Source organism: Mesoplodon densirostris, chromosome 8 (assembly GCF_025265405.1).
Source record: "Mesoplodon densirostris isolate mMesDen1 chromosome 8, mMesDen1 primary haplotype, whole genome shotgun sequence".
Classification (NCBI taxonomy): domain Eukaryota; kingdom Metazoa; phylum Chordata; class Mammalia; order Artiodactyla; family Ziphiidae; genus Mesoplodon; species Mesoplodon densirostris.
The window spans coordinates 1,151,295-1,170,314 of NC_082668.1; the positions used below are offsets into that span (position 1 = coordinate 1,151,295).

Below are 19,020 nucleotides of genomic sequence, written 5' to 3' on the forward strand. Positions count from 1 at the left end.
GACAGGTCCTGGCCCTGTGTGTGGGGGGGGGGGCGCGGGGGGGGGACGGGGCAGTGGGGTGGGAGGCGGGAGGCTTAGGAAATCGTGCACACGAGTGCCCCTGACTAAACCTCCACGGCCACTGGTCCCAGGGTCCCCGAGTGAGCAGGCTCCCAGGCCATACTCGGGGCTGTGCAGTCTGGGCAGATGCAGCCTGTACTTGCCAGAATCAGAGAGGAATGGCCTGAAGGTCGCTGCACAGACTGGACCACCTCCGGGCTGCAGCCAGAACCCTGGAGACAGATAGGGCCTCAGAGCTGCCGAGCTGAGTACCCCTGGGACTGGTGGGCCCAGGCTGCCCCCAAAGCTTGTCCTCTCAACTAGAAAAGACTCTTCCTCTGATGGAGCAGCCATGTCCTAGGCCACGTGTTGTGGTCATAAAAACTCAAAGTGTCCCCAGGAACAAAGTGACTTTTCCCTTCACTTCAAACGGCAGTAAAAGTTAGGTTAAATCTGTTAAACATTAGGGAAGAAAAAAAAATCAGTAAAACTAAAAGAGGCACATGGGACACGGAGCAAGGCATACTTATGAATGGAGAGAGGGGGACAGAGAGAGAACAGGGCCTGGAGCATCTGAGAGCCTTGGCCCTGGCCTGGCTGGGCCTGTGCAGCTCACTCGGGCCCCATCGTGCCTCCTGCTCAGGAAGCCCTGCCCCGCCGGGCCCCCTCCCTGACAATCTGCTTTCGGAGCACCAGGATCTCGATACTCACCCCAGAAGCTCTGCTGTCCCCAAGGCTGACCAGGCCTAGGGAGGGAGGGAGGATGGTGAGAGAGAAGATCCAGGATCAGGGCTGAGTAGGACTCGGTTCCCACCGAGGAGGCACTGCCTGCTATGCCTGGAGCAGGAAGTGATTTTACCACAGAACTCAAGCAGGTGGCTCAGGGCAAAGTCTGCTGGGAAAGCCTGGGAAAGGAGGCATCCTCACCTGCACACCCCCTGGCCTGCCCATCTGGGTCATCCAGGGCCGCGGCACATGGGAGGGAGGCGGTCTTTACCCAGTGGCATGTCCACAGAACAGGGACCCCAGGCAGGGCCTGGCTCTGGACACAGCCCTGGGCTCAGCACAGGGCACTCAGATTGGTGTGGGTTTCATGGAGCCCAGGTGGGCCCAGAGTAGGGTCCCAGTCTGTGTCCGTCAATATAGTGGAGGGTTGAAGCAGCAGTGGGCGCCCCTGGGGGCCCAGGCCGTCCCAGAGCCTGCGGGGGCCCTGCCTTCTGCAGTCCCCCCTCAACCCGAGGGATCCTGCACTGGGCCTGGGGGGCCAGCATCAGACATATATTAGACAAGGCCCGAGGTTTCTAACTCATCAGGAGTCCCACCATGGGCGGGAGGGGGCACGGCCACCGCAGCTGGACGGGCTCAGACCCTGGAAGACCCCAGGGAGCAGGTCCCCTGCCTTCACTCCCCTCGTCGGCAGACCTGGGCTGCGCCGGACCCAACCAAGCAGACGCATCCAGACCCAGGACTCCAGGGCAAACCGTAAGGCCAGAGCACGGACACGGGGCACCTGTCAGTGTGGCCAGGGCCTGGACAGCGAGGACACTGGAGCCCAGAGGACAGAAGCTGCTCTGGCGGTGGCTCAGCTAGGAGGTGACCGTGTGGAGTGGAACTGGGCCTGCCTGGCTCCTGAGGCGAAGGACCCCCTTCAGCTCGGCCGGTGGGCGGCCACTGTTAAGGGAGGATGTAACAGCTGGCACAAGCCTGGGGCCGACGGCAGGAGGGCGCCTGGTGCTTGGGGCACGGAGGGCACCCCCAATGGCGCCCTGCCTCTCAGTGCCCAGACTCTGCTTCCTCTGGCTCGGTAAACAAGGCCAGCGCCCACCACGCCAGCTGTGGCCTAGAAGCCCAGGTGGTGGGCGCCTTCCCATCTGCAGCAGCCGTGGTCCTGGCCTTCAAACGACCCTGCCGTGGGACCCAAACGGGGCCCTTGCCCAGCGAGGGACCACGACGCTCCCCAGATGGGCACAGCGAGGGTGTCCGGCTGAGGGGAACCGCGAGTCACCCCACAGGCTCCTGGGGAGAAGCTGGCAGCGTCCCGCCCTCTGCCCCGGGAAAGGCCCACCCCTGCCTTCTGGGGTTCTGGGAGTCCTGGTGCCTTGCCCAGGGTGGGAGGCCGATGGTGTTGGGGCAATTGGCAGCATTTTACTTTTCAGGCCCCTTTGGAAGGGTGGAGCTCCGCAGGGCCCCTGTCTGAACCCTCACGGGGTGAGACAGTGCACGGGCTTTCCCTATTTTCACGTAAATGAAGTGCCTCGAAGCAAAGCAAGTGGGGAAGGGAAGGGGATCAGTGGATGACAAGAGTTCAGACGCGGTGGCCCAGCTCGAGTGCGCCCCCTGGAGGCCTCCCCAGACCGCCCCGGTGGAGCAGGGAGCCCCAGGCTGGCCAGAAGGAGAGGTGTCCAGCACACAGCAGGGCCATCGGGTGAGCTGGCCGACTGCAGAAGGGCTTTGAGGCTGGGCAGGGACGTGTGGGTCTGGAGGCACCCCTCCACACCCCAGCCGATCTCGGGACCGAGCTCTTCAAGGCAGTGGCGGCTGCAGAGAGCACACGCACCCTGTGAAGGCTTAGAAAGTCCACTCCAGGGAAGCCTGCGGCCGTGGCTCAAGAATCAGGAGCAGCCTGTCTCAGTCGCTGCCAGGACAAAACACCGCAGGCTCGGAGGCTGCACCACAGACATTGATTTCTCCCAATTCTGGAAGCTGGAAGTCCAAGGTCAAGGCACTGGCCAATTTGGTTCCTGGCGGAGGCCCCCGTCCTGCCTTACAGAAGGCCGCCTTCTGTGTCCTCACGTGAAGCTCTGCTACCTCTTCTAAGGACACCCAAGTGGTAACCTGCCGGGGACACTGAGCCGGGCGGGGTGTAAACACCCTGCATTTAAGCCCCATGTGGGACTCTGGATGCACGTGTCAGACCTCCCCTCCTTCCCTTATAAACATCCTGCACCCAAACTTGTTTTCGTGTTGGCCTCCGAGGTCCAAGAAGAGTTGATACCGTGGGGTTTGGAGCTGGATCACCCACTGCGCCTGGCGACAGAGGCCTGCCTCTAGTGGCACAGGTGGTAGGCTCATACCATCCGGGGGTTTGAGATACACGGACAGCAGGGTGACAGGGCAGGTGGCTGGGGGCCAGGTGTGAGGCCGCCTCTGGTCACTTATGAAGAAGCTCCAGCTGCAGGGCAGAGAGAGCCAGGCCTGGGCCCACTGACTGCAGAGGTGGCTGGGCTCCAAGAGGAAGGACGCTCCCCCAACAGCAAGTGTGCACAACAGACTCCCCCAGATGCCCCCACCCACCTGGCCCTTAGGCCGTCTACTCATTGGCTGCGCTCAGGGAGAGGGAGGGGACGTCCAGACATCTGAGCACCACTAGGCATTCAGGTCCTGAGTTGACACTGACCTCTGGCGCATCCTCGTGGGCCCTGCCAGGGTGGGACACAGGAGGCTGTTGACAGTGGAATCTTGCCAGGACCGGCTCCCAGCAGGCAATGGCATCACTTCCTGGTCTCCAAGCATGTAACTGGGATTCAAACGCGCAAATGACCAACACCCTCTCTGGGGTCAGAGACGTCAGTCAGGAAGGCCAAAGGCGAGACTGAAACCATCACCACCCACCCCAGACAACAAATCACAAATGGTACCTTGGGGGAGGGTGGAGACTGGGACCCCCCGTTTGAGTCTCCGAAGACCCCGGGGTGGTCCCGTCAGGAGTGGCGGCCCCATCCCAGCTCCACTTGACTCAGAACTCAGGGTTCCCAGGACAACTCCTGCTCCCTGAGGGCAGCATCAGGCCCAGCAGCGCTCCGTGATGGAGCAAGTCAGGAAAGATGAGGAACAGCCCACATTTTTGAGGAATGGAATGGGCACTGGCAGTTTTTTCCAAGAAACTATGTTGTAATACAGGACAAAGAGACCCAACTGGCTAGACGCCCCAATCATGGTGACAACACGGTGTTGAAGTCAGAGGAGCAAGATGGGGCAGGAGAGAAACCAGGCCAAGATCGGGGCGCCAGAAATGGTTAGGGTTGAGGGGCCCAGGGGTCAGAGGCCTGCGGGCTATCCCCGCCCAAGTCAAGAGCCAAGGACCTCATCCTGCACCTCCTAGAAGGAAGCAGGAGGCTGCTGGGCACTGGCAGCAGCATTCGCACCAGAGCCCATCGGCTGGCAGACCAGATGACTAGAAGGCAGCCAGACGGGGGGCCCAGCGTGGACAGGGAGTCAACGGCAGTGTGCTGCTTCGGCCACTTGGGGACTCCCGTGTGCTGCCCTCCAACTGTCCCTTCTCACTACCCACCTCCTCCTTCCCTACACCAGCCCTGCCCCTCTCGGGCCACCTGGCCGCCCACCTTGTCTCAGCAGCCAGGCGGGAGCCCCTCACCTGCTCCCCCAGTGACAGCCAATGAAGCTGGCTGCCTGAACCAGGACCCAGTCGGAAGCTGCTCAGTGCTAATGTTTATTTATAAAGTTACGTCCTAAAAACGTTTCTAATAAACAGTTTTAAACAAGATCTGTCCCGATGCGCCGTAAGGCCTTTCTCCGGGGCCAAGGAGACAGGGCGTGGAGGATTTCAGGGAGGCTCTGTTGGCTCAGCGGCGTGGAACGAAGGGGCCCACCCTGAGTTTTTCTTGCCCTTCCTGCAGCACCTGCCGGGACGGGGGCTCTTTGCCAGGACCCGCTCAGGCCCAGCCGCCGCGGCCCTGGCGTGTGGGCCACTGGGAGCCCCTCAGACCCCTGGTCACCGGAGCCGATACGCAGGGTCACCCGGTTAGGCTTTCATCACTGCCACGAAGGAGGCCTGCGGGAGGAGATGGCGAGGGCTGGCGGCACTGCCCTGGTTGGAGGGGTGAAGGCCCGCCCTCACGCCCTCCGGGGGCTATCACTGCAGCCCCAGCTTCTGGGCCCCGAGCAGCTCTGCCTGGGGCTCTCAGGGGAAGAGACCAGGGCACCTCGTGTCCCAGGGCACAGCCCAGCCTTCAGGGCGGCCGCTGGGAGGAGCTAGGAGGGGGAATTAAGACCCAGGGCAGTAGGAGGCCCCAAAGCAGAGTGAGCTGGGCCCTCTCAGGCCCCGTACGTACCTCCTTGAGAAGCTGCCCCAGCATCTCCTGGCTGTGAATGGAGCGCCTGTGGGAGAAGATACCGCTGTCACCCCTCTGGGTCCTCCCCGCGCACCTGGAGAGGCAGCCACGCTCCAGGCCCGTCTGCTCTCTAGACGGCGCACTCTCCTCCCACAGGCCTCTGGGCTCTGCCAGGACAGTGAGAGCTGGGGTGTGGGGGGCAGGCGGGAGAGAACCAGGGGCACTAAGATGCGGAGGACCACGGCCCCCCGACCGACACACACACACACACACACACAGCCCCGGTGCCCCACCTGTCTATTCTGGTCTCCACGGTCACTGTGAAGGCCCCCTCTGTGTCCGGCTGGTAGGTGGAGGGCACGATCCAATAGGTCCCCTCGGACAGGTGGCAGAGCCGGCTGACCTCCTGGGCGTAGCAGTGCGGCACACAGCTCAGCAGAGGCTCCTGGAGCAGCCAGGAGGGCGCATCCTGGCCCCCGCCGTCCGCTGGGACCTGGGGGAAGCCCGGGCTCAGACCGGACGGCCTGCCCGTGGGCGGACCACATCGGCTGTGCCCACCAGGACGGCGAAGGCAAGTCCCCTATCTCAGCCTTGGCCTCGCTCCCTTCCCAGGCAGCACCGCCCTGGGCTGGGAGCAGCCCGGTGCAGTCTGCTTGGACCCCGTCACACATGCCAGGCCCCCGAAGCTGGACTCGCCGCTCACCGGGCCCCCACCACCCGAGGGCCCCAGCCTGGGGATCAGCAGAAGAAGGCCCGCCCTCACGTCCTCCGGGGGCTATCACTGCAGCCCCAGCTTCTGGGCCCCGAGCAGCTCTGCCTGGGGCTCTCAGGGGAAGAGACCAGGGCACCTCGTGTCTCAGGGCACAGCCCAGCCTTCAGGGGGGCTGCTGGGAGGAGCTAGGAGGGGGAATTAAGACTCAGGGCACCCAGGCCCCCACTGCACAAGCCCCTGCCCTGGGACTCATCTCTTTGGCCCTGGCACCGGCACTTTTTCGAAGCGCCGGGGGGGTGCCCCAGGGGTGGCCTGCAGTGGAGCGAGGCTCCAGAGTGCGTCCTCAGCCGTTGGGATCCTGAGGGCACAGAACCTTCCCAGAGGAGAGCCGAACCTCCCCTCCCCAACGTCGTCTGTACCGCAGGCTAAGCGTGCCCAGCCCCAGGACGGGCCCCTGATGGCATAGCTCCGGGCCATCCTCCAGCCCATGCCCTCCTCGGGCACCTGCTACTGCCCAAGCCCATCTTGAAGCGGGGTCCCCAGGAGGAGCAGGGGAGCCACACTGTCACCATGGGCTCTGGGTTTGCGACCTCGGACCTCTGGCACTTCACCTCCCCGCTTCCTCCAGCTACATGTGTGCTAGGTGCATCCTGCTCATGTGCCAGGAGGGGAAGAGCAGACTGAGGCCGGGGAAGGCGCTCAGGGTGGCGTTTGTGACTCCCTGGTGCTCGCCTGGCCTCCACTGTCTCCTGCCACCCTTAGGTAGAGCTTCAGGCCCACGTGAGCCCGGGGGGCAGCCTCTCCTCTGCGGGGACAACCGGCACACTCCTCCGAGCTCCCGAAGGCCGCCCCCCACTCTTACTGCCTGGGACTCGGCCCCGCACCTCGGCCTCGCTCTCAGCTCCTACCCCCAGCTCTGTCTTCTCTTTCTGATCTGAAGACCCTCACTCGGTGGCGCAACCGTCCATCGCGTCTCAGCAGGCGTGGGCCTCCCCTCCGTCCCTTTCCTGCTGGTCCCCAGAGCCCAGGCCCTCGCTGGTTCCAGACTCAGGCATGGGATTTGGGGTGGGAAGGATTCACGCGGCTTCAGGGGGCTCCTGCTGGACAATGGCACCCTCTGCGCCTTGGCGGGCCTCCCGGCTGGAGGTGCAGTGCTGGGGGCAGCTTAGGACACAAGTGTCCAGCTCTTCTGAGCCCGGGCGAGTGGACGAGGGGCTGCCTGAGCTGAGCTGTGACCCCCAGTGAGCTATGGACTTTAGGAAACCTGGAAATGAGTCTTGCGTGTGACTGGATGACGTGGACAGACCCCGGGGGGCCTCTCTCCCCGACCCTGGCTCACCCCACCCGGACGCCCGGGAGCAGGGGCGCCCACCTGGAAGATGTGGAAGCCGATGGGGAGGCCCTCGTGGTCACGGCAGTGCTGGTGCAGGGTGATGCGGACGCAGCGGGGGCCTGCGCCCTCCGGCACCAAGAGGGGGAAGCGGGGGTTGGTGGGGTAGGAGGCAAAGTTCCGGCTGCCCCCCGCCGTCCGGCCGACTCTCCAGGAGCCCCGCAGCCTCACGGTCTCCCACTCGCCCACGGGCAGGGCCTCCCGGGGGGCAGTGCTCTGGGCTGCCGGCTGGATGGCGCTGCCGGGGAGACAAGCACAGGAGGCGGCCGTGGCGCGAACGCACGCGGCCCTGCCCCAGTCCCTGGCCCGCCCGCCGCCCTCACCTGAGGGAGACTCTCCCACTGGAGAAGACCCGGAGCAGGAACCGCCCTGGCATGTCCTTCAGGAAGGTGCTGGGCACGGCCAGGTAGTAGCCCGGAGCGAGCTCACAGCGCAGGTGGACCTCGCGGTCGTACGCGTGGCACGCGGTGCCCGCCACAGGGGGCACGGACAGGGCCCTGGGCAGGCTGACCCGCCGCTTCTCCACCTGCAGGGGAGGCCCGCGTGCACCCGTCACAGAAGGGCCCCCCTCGAAGCACCCAGGCCTACAGGTCCCCCCAACCCCGGTGAACCCAGGGCTTCCCCTCAGCCCTGGGGTCAGCGGCTCCGTCCCACACGGGAGCCTGCAAGTCCTCCTGCTCTGGGAGGAAACAGACAAATCCAGACAGGGCTGCGCCTGCAAAGGCAGGTGGCTGATGCAACCTGGGGACTGCCAAGCAAACGGCTTGCCAGCAGTTTCTGCACGAGGAAAGCAACGCCAGGCAGGCCGTGGCCGCACAGGGACGGGGAACAGTGCGATGTGAGTTGTCAGACCCCGTCAGGACATACAGGGTTAAAAACCAAGCGACTGGGCAAGCCAACAGGCAGCGCGGTCCTCTGTCGGCCACCTTCCTGTCCCCTCAGTCTCCATCAGGAGCCACAGACCTACCCTCAGACAACCTACGAGAGCACAACAGCCCCATCCCCGTTTTGTAGGGAGGGGACCGAGGGAGGTCCCGGGCTGCCCCCGGCAGCTCTCCTAACACCTCTGCCAGCTCTGCTAACGGCTGCTTCTGTGTAGCTTGCCTTTGGTCAAAGGGTACACCCTGGGCCAGGCGGAGGGAGGTGAGTCCTGTGGACTCAGATCTGAGCGGGGTCTGTGGGAGGACAGCCGGCGGGGGCGAGGGGCACGTCGGGGGCTCCCGGGGCTCAGGCCTCCTCACCCCTGTGCCTGCATCCCACAGAGCGGGGTGCCAGGCCCGGGCGGGTTACCTTCCAGATGTGCAGGCCCACGGCCTGGTAGTCCCTGCCTGGGTGGCCCGCCGTGCGCAGCTGTGGTCTCTGCAGGACGGCCATGTATACCTCGCTGGGTTCGCAGACCCGCAGCCAGAACTTGGGGTTGCTGGGGAAGCCACTGTTGTTCCGGCAGCCTCCCGCCGACTGGCCCTTGACCCAGGCCCCGGGCAGCTCCTGAGTGTGGCACAGCGCCCTTCCTGGGCGGGGACCCCCACGTCAGCCGCAGGGACAGGGTCCCCCTCACGCCCCCTGCACTAGCAGGGGCCCCCCACCCTGCCACCTGTCCCCTCAGGGCAGGTGGGGATGCGACCATCGCTCCGCCCTGAAGAGAAGCCAAGGGGCAAGAGGGGTGCCCAGGCGCCCCGTGGTGGGACGCGGTGCCTGCTCACCCCGACTTCAGAGGCCAGTCCGTCCGGGCCACTGAGGCCCCACGAGGGCTCCCCCGGGGCGCAGGCCTCCCCTACCTGAGTGGAGGCTCTGCAGGTGGCCAGCCTCCGTGACAGGGAAGCCGATGGTGAGCTCGTCGAACTCCCGCAGGAACTCGTCCTCCTCCACCCAGAACTCCCCGTCCTGGAGCTGCGACAGCAACTCAGACTGGGCCACCGACTCCACCCGGCTCCACCCTTCACCCCTGGAAGGAACCTCCCTTCAGCCGAGGCCTCCCGCCTGAGAGCCACAGCAGCGCCCAAGCAGCAGGGCGGGAGGCGCCCCTGCCGGGCTGAGTGGATGACAGGGCGGCGTGGGGTGCTGGTCCCGCTCTGCGACCCTGGGCCGGGTAAGGGGAGCGGTCCCGGGCCAGGTCTCGAAGCTGAGCTGAGGACTGGGCGCGGGCGTTCTGTGGGTCTCTGTCACCCGCAGCCCAGCAGGGCACCCGCCAGTCCGTGGGTGCCCTCAGGGCAGGCCCCGACCGCCCCGGGTCACCTGGGTCGCAGGGCCCAGCGCTAAGCCGGCCTCAACAGGCCATCTGGGGCCGAGCACAGAGCACGGTGGCCCATGAGCAGGAGAGCAACCAAACCCTGTCCTGACCACGGCCCGGCCTCAGACACCAGGCGCGCATGCCGTCAAGGCGGCTCTGGGCTGCCCCTCGGGCCCCACACCCCTCCCCCCGCAAGACCAGCACGATGACCCAGAGTGCACCCTCGCCCGCACTCACCCCTCTCTCCAGGGCCCCTGCCAACACCGCCGGCCCCAGGGGTTCTGAATCCGCAGCAGCAGGATGCTCTGACCAGCCTGACCCCGGAGCTCTTGCAGGTCCGAGACAATGAAAGCATGAAACTCCCCCAGCGCCCTGGTACCTGGGTGAGGAACAGCCAGGAAGTCCTCAAACCGAGCAGACGCACAGGTCCGCCTCCTTCCGTGGGGCGCCCCAGCCCACCCAACTGCGGCTGCACAGGCACCCGGGTCCCCGCGGGCCACCAGGGGCTCCTTTCCTGACCGCTGCAGACAAGTCGGCTCACGAGTGGCCTTATGCAGCGTGAGTCACAGTGAAGGACCTGGGTTTAGACTCTGGCTCGGCTGCCACCAGGCCTGACAAGTCATTCCCTTCTCTGGGCCTCGGTCCTCGCTGATGATGAGGGAGGTTCTCAAAAGGGCTGCTCCCAGCACTGTCACGGGCGGGTCTGTGACGCCAGAAACTAGAGAAAAACCTCTTCTCGGCGAGGCCTGCTAGGGGTCAGGGGTGTCAGGTAGTGTCTGAGCAGAAACCGGTGGGGAAGGCTGGAGGCCAGCGGGAGACCCTCCACCCGGCCAGAGGCCTCGGGGCAGACAGGCGCAGAAGTGGAGGGGCCAAGCCGAGACTGGTGGGAGGGCAGGTGGTGGTCCAGACCACCCTGGAGCTGCCACTCTGGGGGTCCCGCCCACGTCCCCAGCCCCCTGCCACTTCGGTGGGCTCCAGCTGCTCTCCCTCTTTGCCTGGGGGTTCCCCCAAAGCCTGAAGTGCCTAGAATTAGCCTTACCCCACCCTGGGGGCAGCTGATACTATACAGGCCACCCTCTGAGGCAGTGTCTCGCACAGCGTCCCAGCACAGCACTCCGTGGGCTCCCCTCACCCCCAAAGTGTGCTTCCCCAACCCCATCCTGAGGCCTGCAGGTGGGCAAACCAGACCGGGGATGTGCTAGCCCTCACGCACGTGCCGGGCAGCGTAACAGTCAACACATGGCAGTTTATTTTGATGTTCTTATTCTTCGGACAAAAATCCCATTAGGAAAATAATCCTAGATATGAAAACAATTGTGCATAAAGATATCCACTGCGATGTTATTTATAATAGCATAAAATAGGAAAGACCTTCAATACCCAACATCAAAGGAAGGGTTAAGAAGAGCGCAGCAGATACACTAATAACATAAAACATTGACAAAGTTTACACAGCGAATGGTATATAATATAGAATATAAAACATATACATCTTTCTGAAAAAAAAAACTGAGAAAGGGGACTAAAAAGTCAAAGGTAGTCAAGTCTGAGTGATTTTTTTCTTTCAACGGATTTCTTTCAATGAGCAGATATATTACTAAAGTGAAAACCTGAGTGTCGATTTTGCCAGGTTACCAGCTGGGCCAGAGATGGTGCCACCACCTGGTTCCCAGTGACCCCAATAGAGGCTCCCGTCTCCCCATAGGGGTAAGCCCTGGTCAAGGGAAAAGGGGACACTTCCCTCCAGAGAAGGACGGTCAGTAGGGAAGGTCACACACTCAGACACCAGTTCCAAAGGTCCTGCTTTCCACTGAGCCCATATAGGACCACAGTAACAAGCTCCGTACAGGAGGAGAGGGCTCAGGTGTGCAGGCCCGCCAGGCCGCTGCCCGCTCCCGCCCTACCTGTTCTGGGGCTGAGCACCGAGCAGCTCAGCAGACAGCGGTCCTTCAGGCCGAGCAGCTGCCGACAAGTCCTACGTTCCGCGCCCCTGGGCCTGTCCTGCTGGCCGCTGGTTCCTGCCATGTCCTTCAGGTTCCACCTTTCGGCCAGGCCACCAGTGAGGTCCACCAGGGCGTCAGCCACCTGTCCCGCCCACAGGTGCTCATAGGACCCGTAGACCCTGGGGAGACAGCCAGGAGGGCGTGAGGCTCCGGCACCAGGCCCCCTGCCCCTCTCCTGCCCCTGTGGTCTGCCTTCTACCCACCTCAATCGCCTCTCTCTCCTCCCCTCTTTCGCTCCCACCCTGTCCTCACCAAGTCCAGACACAAGCTCGCCTCCAAGGCCATAAGGGACAGCACCCCGCAGGGCCCTGCGGTCTCTGCCCCTGTGGGGCACCAGCGGGAGGCGGGCACAGAGGCTGTGAGCTCCCACTCCTGCGTCTCTCATGATCAAGGGCCTCGGCCCCGCCAGCGGCAGCAGTGGAGGACCCCCTCCCACCGCGGAGGCCTGCCTACCGGCCCAGCGCCTTTCAGCGCGGCCATCAGCACACTCGGGAGGAAGTCCTTGGTCTCAGGACTACGATAAACGAGCATATGGTACCTCGGTGGCCTCATTCCTTCCCAGCAACCTGCACAGAGGCCGCCTGTCCCCAGTGGTGACACAGATAGACGGAGACATTTCTCTCGCTTGTGTTTGAGGAAAGAGAGAGGAAAACACACACCCTCTTTCTGGAGGCGAGGCCTTCATGCCCGACTTTGAAATGAGGGCAGGGAAAGAGGGAGTGGGCAGAGGGGAGAGCAAACCTCAGGCCAAGCCTCAGGGTTTCTGTCTCTGGACGGGTCGCCCCACCCAGGACTGGCCACCAGGCCCTAGCTGCTGACAAGGACGCTGCAGCCCAGGGCGAGCAGATGTGCTTCCAGGGCCCCCAGCCCGCCTGGCCCGGCCCCTCCGCCCCCAGCATGCGTACTTGGCGTAGACCTTCTCCAGTAAGGGAAGCCAGAACACATCCTCCCTCTGGCACCGGGAGAAGCAGAGTCTCCCTGCAAGACAAGGCAGACGGTCATCTATGGTCACCTCCACCCAGCGTCCAAACTGCCAAACTCGACAGGTGAAGGAGCCGCGGTACGTCTGGTCGAGCCAGCTCGGCTGTCCCGGAGGAAAGACCTGCCGCGCGTGGGGAGAGGCAAAAGGAGATGGTGAGAGAAGCCACCACGCGGCGCGCTCCCAGCATCCCGAGCAGAGCGTGACCGTGCGGAACGGCACCCTCCCGTCACGCACAGGATTCCACCTCCCCCGACGCCTGGCTGGCAGTGCTTGTGCAAAAGCCGCTCACTGGACAGAAGACTAATAGACCTTTCAATAAAAGATGCTAGGGCCACACTGAGTGAGCCGACTGTCTCCCAGAGGTCAAAGTTGACCATTATGTCCTAGTGTCCCCAATAAGCACGTGACCTGAATCCAAAACAAATGTGACTTTTATAGGCCTGAGTGACCCAGTTCTCGACAGAGTGGCTGGTGGCAGGTCACCACAGGCACAGCGACCCCCTGGCTGGAGCCTGGGACCTCAGAAACTCTGACAGTGCCTGGCCCGCTGTTCACTGCTGGGTTTGTGATTCTGGCCTGATGCTGAGAGACAGAACGGGCTCTGGACCCAGACGGCCTCGTTTGGGCCTGGCTCTGCCCCTTACTAGCTGGAAACATGACAGTGGTTTTAGTGCCCTCGTTTGTAAGAAAGGGTCAAAGCCAGCAAGGCCTGTGAGAATGAAAGCGAGCAACTGGGGTGGGCTTAGCACAGGGCCTGGGACATGGGAGCAGCTCGGAAAGGGGTCACCACCGTCAACACTGTTGCCTGTATTGGTGACACTTAGCGAGGCCGTGAGGGCTCCTGGGGAAGGAGTCTGACAGGCCTTCTATAACTGTGGTACCAGCTTAGCATCGGAAACAGTTTTAATCACCTTTTGCCAATTTATATTCAAAACCTGTTAAAAAAAAAAAAAGCAACCGCAACTAGCTAGGAAGCTTACTCCAAAGCAGCATAGGACTTCTCTGCCAACCCTTTCCTACCCTGGGCTGGCATGTTTGTCTTTTTATTCCAAATGCCTGCCTGACCCAGGGCTCAGGAGATGGCAGAGCAGGGCAGAAAGCATCCCTGCTGGCCCCTGTGGGAGGGGGTCACTGCGTCTGCGCCTCGGAGCCCCCGAGGGCCGAGCCCCACAGAGCAAGAGCTTGGCTGCCTCCTGCTTCCTTCCAATGCGGGCAGACAGGAAGCAAGGGTCGGAGAAGAAGCCGCACTGTGGCAAACACCTGGTCCAGGAGGTGCTGGCTCTTCTGCAGGGCGGCGCAGGCGCACAGGAACCAGCAGTCCCCTAGCAGCCCTTGCTTCACCTGTCCTTCCTGAGCGCGATCTGCAAACAGCTGGGGCGTGGCGCAGATTTCCTGAAATAAAGAAAATCGTCCAGAATTACTTCATGCCTGTGGCTAGCTTTAAGACTAAGAACACAGGATCTATGTGAGAGGGGCTGGGGAGGAGCTTTTCTGGTCATCCACATTGCCTAAGAGGGGACGGGAAGCAGCTGGCTTCTTGCAGCCAGTATCCGTCAGCCCCTCCTGGCTTCAGATCATCGCATCCAACTTAGATTCTGGGGTCCCTGTCTCTGTCCACCTTCCTTAATTGGCAAAACTCCCAACTCTGGATGAATCCTACCCCGCCTTTCATAAAACAGTGCAATGTTGGTCTAGAAAACAGTTTCACTTTAAATTCATAAAGGCAAGTCTCAAGTGGGTCCTCTATACTGTTTCTCTAAAAGGCTCAATTTTCTACACCCTAGACTAGTTTACCCCTTCTCCTTCCTCCTTCTCTTCTCAAAACACCCTCGTCCCTCAGAGCGGATGGCCTCACCTGACGCTCCATCAGACCCCCCGACCCGACCCCGTTCCTGCCCTCAGTATCTGATCGCTCCCGCGATCCCCGCCTCCTTCCTTCTCTGCAGGCAGGATCCCACCAGCGTAAGGCACGGGAGAGGACGTCTCCTCTTCTCTAAGATGCTGTCCCTGGGCACTATTTCCCCTCTAGGCCCCTCACTGACCGACTTCTCAAAAGAGCTGCTGCCCTACTTCCTCCCTCCGGCTTCTTGCCACATCTCGTTGCTTCGGAGCCAGCCATGCCCCCAAAACCGCTTTCATGAATGTCACCTCCGTGTCGTCACCTCCAACGGCCATCCTCTGTCCTTGTCTTTCCCAACACTCGGCAGCATCAGAGCAGTGGCTGCCCCCGCCCCCAGCAGTCCCCTCCTGGCTTCCATGATTCCAAGGGCTTCTGGCTGTCCTTTCCCCTCACTGCCTGCCACTTCTCAAGTCTACCTGTCAAGGCACCTGCGGTTCCTCAAGGCTCGGTTCCAAGCTGCCTCTTCTTCTCTGCCCGTACTTTCTCCTGAGGTACCCTTCCAGACCCTGGACAGTGAGCCACCTGTTACGGTCCCAGCTCCCAGGGGAGCATCTATAGCCCAGGTCTTCCTGAGCTCCCGACTCTCATATCCACTTGCCTACTGTCAGCTCCGCTTGAACCTGTGAGAGCAAAACCCAAGCCTACATTTCCACCCCTAGCTCTCCCCCACGTCCCAGTTTCCCCAGCACATCAGCCGGGACCATCATCCCCCCAGGTGCTCAGGCTAGAAATCTAGAAGTCATTCTTGGTCGCTCTTTCATCCTCACTATCTACTGCCAATCGGTCACTAAGACCTATCAATCCCCCCTCCAAAATCTCTCTCAAATCCATCCACTCCAAAGCCCCATCCCAACGGCTGTCACACTAATCTGAGCTCCTTCATCTTTCTCCAGGACCACTGCAATGGCCACCTGCATTCTTGCCCCAACAATCCATTTCACACCTGGCAGTAAGAGTGAGCTTCTTAAAACATAAATCAAATCGAATCACTCCTCTACTAAAAACATTCTAATGGCCTCCCATTGTCCCTAAAATCCACCCCCCCACACACACTTTTTTTTAACCCAAATTCTACCGGCATGGCCGATCAGGCTCTTTGGCCCTTGGCACCTCCATGCCCAACAGGCCCCCTCAGTGTTGCCCACGGAAAGCACCTCAACAGCCAGAGCCAGGTCTGGCCTTCTTCCAGGGCTGGTGCACGCAGATGTCCCCACTAAGACTGCATACACGCAGGGAGAGACTGTTCCTTGGACAGTCTTATTCAGCTGATACACCGTTTCTAAAGATATCAGCATAGCACTAGGCCAGGGCATCCCTCTAAACTGCCACCTTAAAATAATTACATCTGAAAGTTCAAGTGCACGAGGTCCAAGACAGGAACATGCAGAGCAAAACGGCTTTGCTTTGTAGGCTCAGCCTGGCCCTTCCAGAACACCATGAGAAACAGAACGAGACCGCCTGTGGCCAGAAGAGCCACGCAGACTAGAAGCTCTTCAAAGCAGACGCAAGTGGGGCTGAGTTTGCGTCTGTTAAAACGCCCCTCTCGCTGTGCCTTGAATCTCCTATTGAAGGGAGCTCTCGCAGGTAGGGGCCGTAAACTCGGGTCCAGCACACCCCGAGTGGGCTGGGGAGGGGGCCTGGGAGCCCACTCAGGAGGACAGCGGCGGTAGACCCTGCCGACCGCCGTGCACCCAGCCCCGGCTAACCCCGGCCGCCGCGCTCGCACCCCTGCAGGAAGGAACACCTGGAGGCCTGGCGCGAGACCCGTGAGACCCGCGCGCCCCCCTGCCCCACCTGGGGCCGCCTCCACGTGATTTCCTCCCGGAACTGGGCCAGCGGCGTGGAGAAGCTGGAGAAGAGTGAGGAGTCCGAGGCCGGGAAGGCAGCGTCCCGGAAGAGCTCCCTGGCCGGCACCCGCATCTTGGGCACCCCGAGCTCCCATCTGCTGCCGGCGCCCCGGTGCCGAGCGCAGCCGAGGGGGCGCGCAGCCCCGGAGGGAGCGCGAACCTGCCGCGGCCCCGCCTGCCTCGCGCCTCCCCCGTCCGGCCCGGCCCCCCAGCCCCGCTGGACCCACAGTACCACCCGGCCCCGGTGCCCGCCCGCTCCGTCGCCCCGGTAACCGTCGATCTAGGCTGCAGCCAACCAGGCGCGTAGCCCCTGATCACATGACAGAACGGCCCAATCCCACTTGAGCGTTGGGAAGTCCGCGCCAGATTCCCAGCCCCTCAGGGGGCGTGGCTCTCGATCTAGGCTCCAGCAAAGCCGGTTAGTCGCCTTGGCTGCACTTCTCTTTCCACGGCCGGGGGGCTCGGGGGTATCTCAGCCGAGACTCACACCTGGGAGGCCGGCAGAGTCTTGTCCTCGGGCCGGTGTGGTTCGGGTCGGGGCGTCGGGACTACCTCCTGAGGCTGAAGGGACCAGAGAGGCAGTCTCGGCCGAGGTCGGGCCACGAACTACAGGTCCCAGCATGCCGCGCTGCCTCCAGAATGCACTTCTTCCGGCGGGGGCGGTGGGTCCGGCCACCTGGTGTCGGGAGAGCCAATGAGAGACGCGGGAAGGGGAGCCGTGGGCCGTCAGGGACCGTGTGGTGTCCGCCACTGTTGTGGTTGTGTGCTGGGGTCCTGGGGAATGTTACGGCCCCGGAAGGGCCTTCCCAGGCCTGGGAGGCTGCCTCAGGGCAGGCTGGGATCAGACGCGCTAGATCCTGAGCCGGGCAGGCGATGAGGGTGGAGCATACTCCTGGTCCCCAGATGGCCGGGCATCTGGTCCTGGTGGGCTGGACAGTGGCCCTCTGGTGTTGCGGTTATAGCTCATGGCCGCTCAGTGCTGCGGGTTGGTGAGGGCAGTGACTTAAGGATCTGCTCAAGGATTCACCTTTGCTGCAGGAACCTGCCCTTCCCCGTCCCCATTCCCAGGAAGGCAGGCAGGCAGCCAACCAGAGGCTTATTCTCTGACTGCCTCTCCAAGCCTGCTTCACTGTGGCTGGAGCCTTCACAGAGGGCCGCACAGGGGAGGAGATGGGGTGGGGTGGGGCACAATCCTTCTAGGACAGCTCTCTGATACCTGCTAGAGCTTCTCAGATTTTGTATCCCCAGGCCGCTTTTGCCCAGCCTCCCAGATAGGAAGGGTGGTCAGATCGAAGCCCTTCTGCAATCCGATCCAAAAAGTCCCTACTGATGAGGAGAAACGGAGCCCGGTCCAAGAGCCCCTGCCCCGACCTTCTTGCTCCAGAGCCCCCGGTTGCTGTGACAGCTGCGCCTTCTCCCTCCGAGAGGCCCAGCAAGGCCTGCACGAGCAGCAGCTGCTAGTGGTGGCATGATACGGGCCATCTTGACCCCACCGGGCCCCAGACCCCTGGTTTGGAGGCCTAGGGTCCTCATCTCTGCTGAGGTTCTAGAGAAGGGAGTGACCTCGTCGTCTGACATCTCTCTCTGGGATGCTCACTTCATGACCCTTCCCCCCCCCCCCCCCCCCCCGTGGTGCTGACTCTCCCAGATGTTTATGGCAGGCTGGAGGCTGCACCGTGGCTGGATGGAATGAGGAATGGCCTGGGCTCTGCTTCATGTGGGTGTCCTGGAGGACTAAGACAAACTTCCCTGACCTGGGGTGTTGGGCGACTGGTCTGCTCCAGGTAACACACTGGGGTGGTGAGCAGCGGGCTGGGGCCAGCCCAGGATCTGGACTCGAAGTGGGGGCCTCTGCTGTGCCACTTACCCAGGCTCGCAAGCTCTGGAGAGCAGGCAGTTTCCTGTGGGCATGTCGGTGTCCAGAGCTGGGCCCATGCCCAGAGAAGGGGCCAGGAGACAGTTGGCGCTGGGTAGGCAGCAGCCCAGGTCTGCGGTGTTGCTTTGTGACCAACACTGAGATGGCATGAAGGCAGCTCTCCTGTCGGCCTGCGGGCACAGCTCCTCCTGGGCCACACTGACCCCTACAAGCCCTGTGGTGCCATTCCCCACCTCTGGGTGCAGACATGACCCCTTGGCCAATTAGCAGTAGTCCCCTCTCCCTGCTGGGCCCACTCCCCAGCCCTGTGCAGAGTGGAGCCTCTGGCCTGTGGGTATCAGGAGGCGTTGGAAGCAGCCTGGGGTGGAAAAATGAGGAGGTGTTCTGGGGGCAGCTGGTGCACAACCCCAGTCTCCACAACCGCAGGTCCTGGGATGGGCAGTTATTTATAAAGTCTCATCTCAGGGCCCTCGCTGTAAGGCGGGAACACCAGCTCCATGTCATAGCGCTGTTTGACGGTTACAAGTGAGACATCGGGAGGCCCCGTGGAGCTGGAAGAAGGATTGGCCTCGGGCCCCTCAGGTTAGGAAGCTCTTGAGACATGTTCTCAGTTACACTGACACGTCTGAATTGCAAGGCGGTTTCAGGCCCACAGAACAGTGAAGGCCACGTGCCACCCCAGGCAGCCCGAGATTGACTCGTGTCCCGGGCCTGCGGGCAGTGGGATGCCTGTCTCTCTGAGCAAGCCCTTCTCTCCGGGACTCTCCTCCTGAGGGGACGGGACAGATGGGAGGTCCCCTACCTTAGCAAGGCCCTGGGCCCGTAGGACCAGCCTCCACCACGCACATCCCAGAGCTAACTCTGGCCTCTGAGCACTGAGAGACGGTGGGAGCACGGGTGTCCGCCCCAGCGGGGCCGGGAGGCATGCAGAGCAGTAGTCCAGGGCCCCCGAGCCAGGAGCACCCTGAA

General features: G+C 62.5%; 1 protein-coding gene across 2 annotated transcripts; it reads right to left on the reverse strand.

The window, feature by feature from the left end:
• Positions 1-4,468: 4,468 nt before the first annotated feature.
• CAPN10 (calpain 10) lies at positions 4,469-16,366 on the reverse strand. Of its 2 annotated transcripts, none has more exons than XM_060106914.1 (12): positions 16,123-16,366; positions 13,689-13,820; positions 12,352-12,548; positions 11,348-11,565; positions 9,681-9,822; positions 8,992-9,158; positions 8,504-8,724; positions 7,537-7,739; positions 7,196-7,451; positions 5,405-5,604; positions 5,112-5,157; positions 4,469-4,831 (listed from the first exon to the last, which is right to left on the reverse strand). In XM_060106914.1, the coding sequence occupies exons 1-12, from the start codon at positions 16,246-16,248 to the stop codon at positions 4,802-4,804; spliced, it is 1,938 nt and encodes a 645-aa protein (XP_059962897.1). In that variant the 5' UTR covers positions 16,249-16,366; the 3' UTR covers positions 4,469-4,801. The 2 variants fall into 2 exon arrangements, with proteins under 2 accessions (XP_059962897.1, XP_059962896.1); XM_060106913.1 differs by having other exon boundaries at positions 5,405-5,635.
• Between the last annotated feature and the right edge of the window lie 2,654 nt (positions 16,367-19,020).

Coding starts and splice junctions, on each gene's coding strand:
- CAPN10 (XM_060106913.1), bottom strand. CDS start 16,248: ATGCGGGTGCCGGCCAGGGAGCTCTTCCGGGACGCTGCCTTCCCGGCC. Junction 13,821..16,122: donor TCACGTGGAGGCGGCCCCAG/GTGGGGCAGGGG, acceptor TCTTTATTTCAG/GAAATCTGCGCCACGCCCCA. Junction 9,159..9,680: donor CAGGGGCCCTGGAGAGAGGG/GTGAGTGCGGGC, acceptor GGTTCCTTCCAG/GGGTGAAGGGTGGAGCCGGG.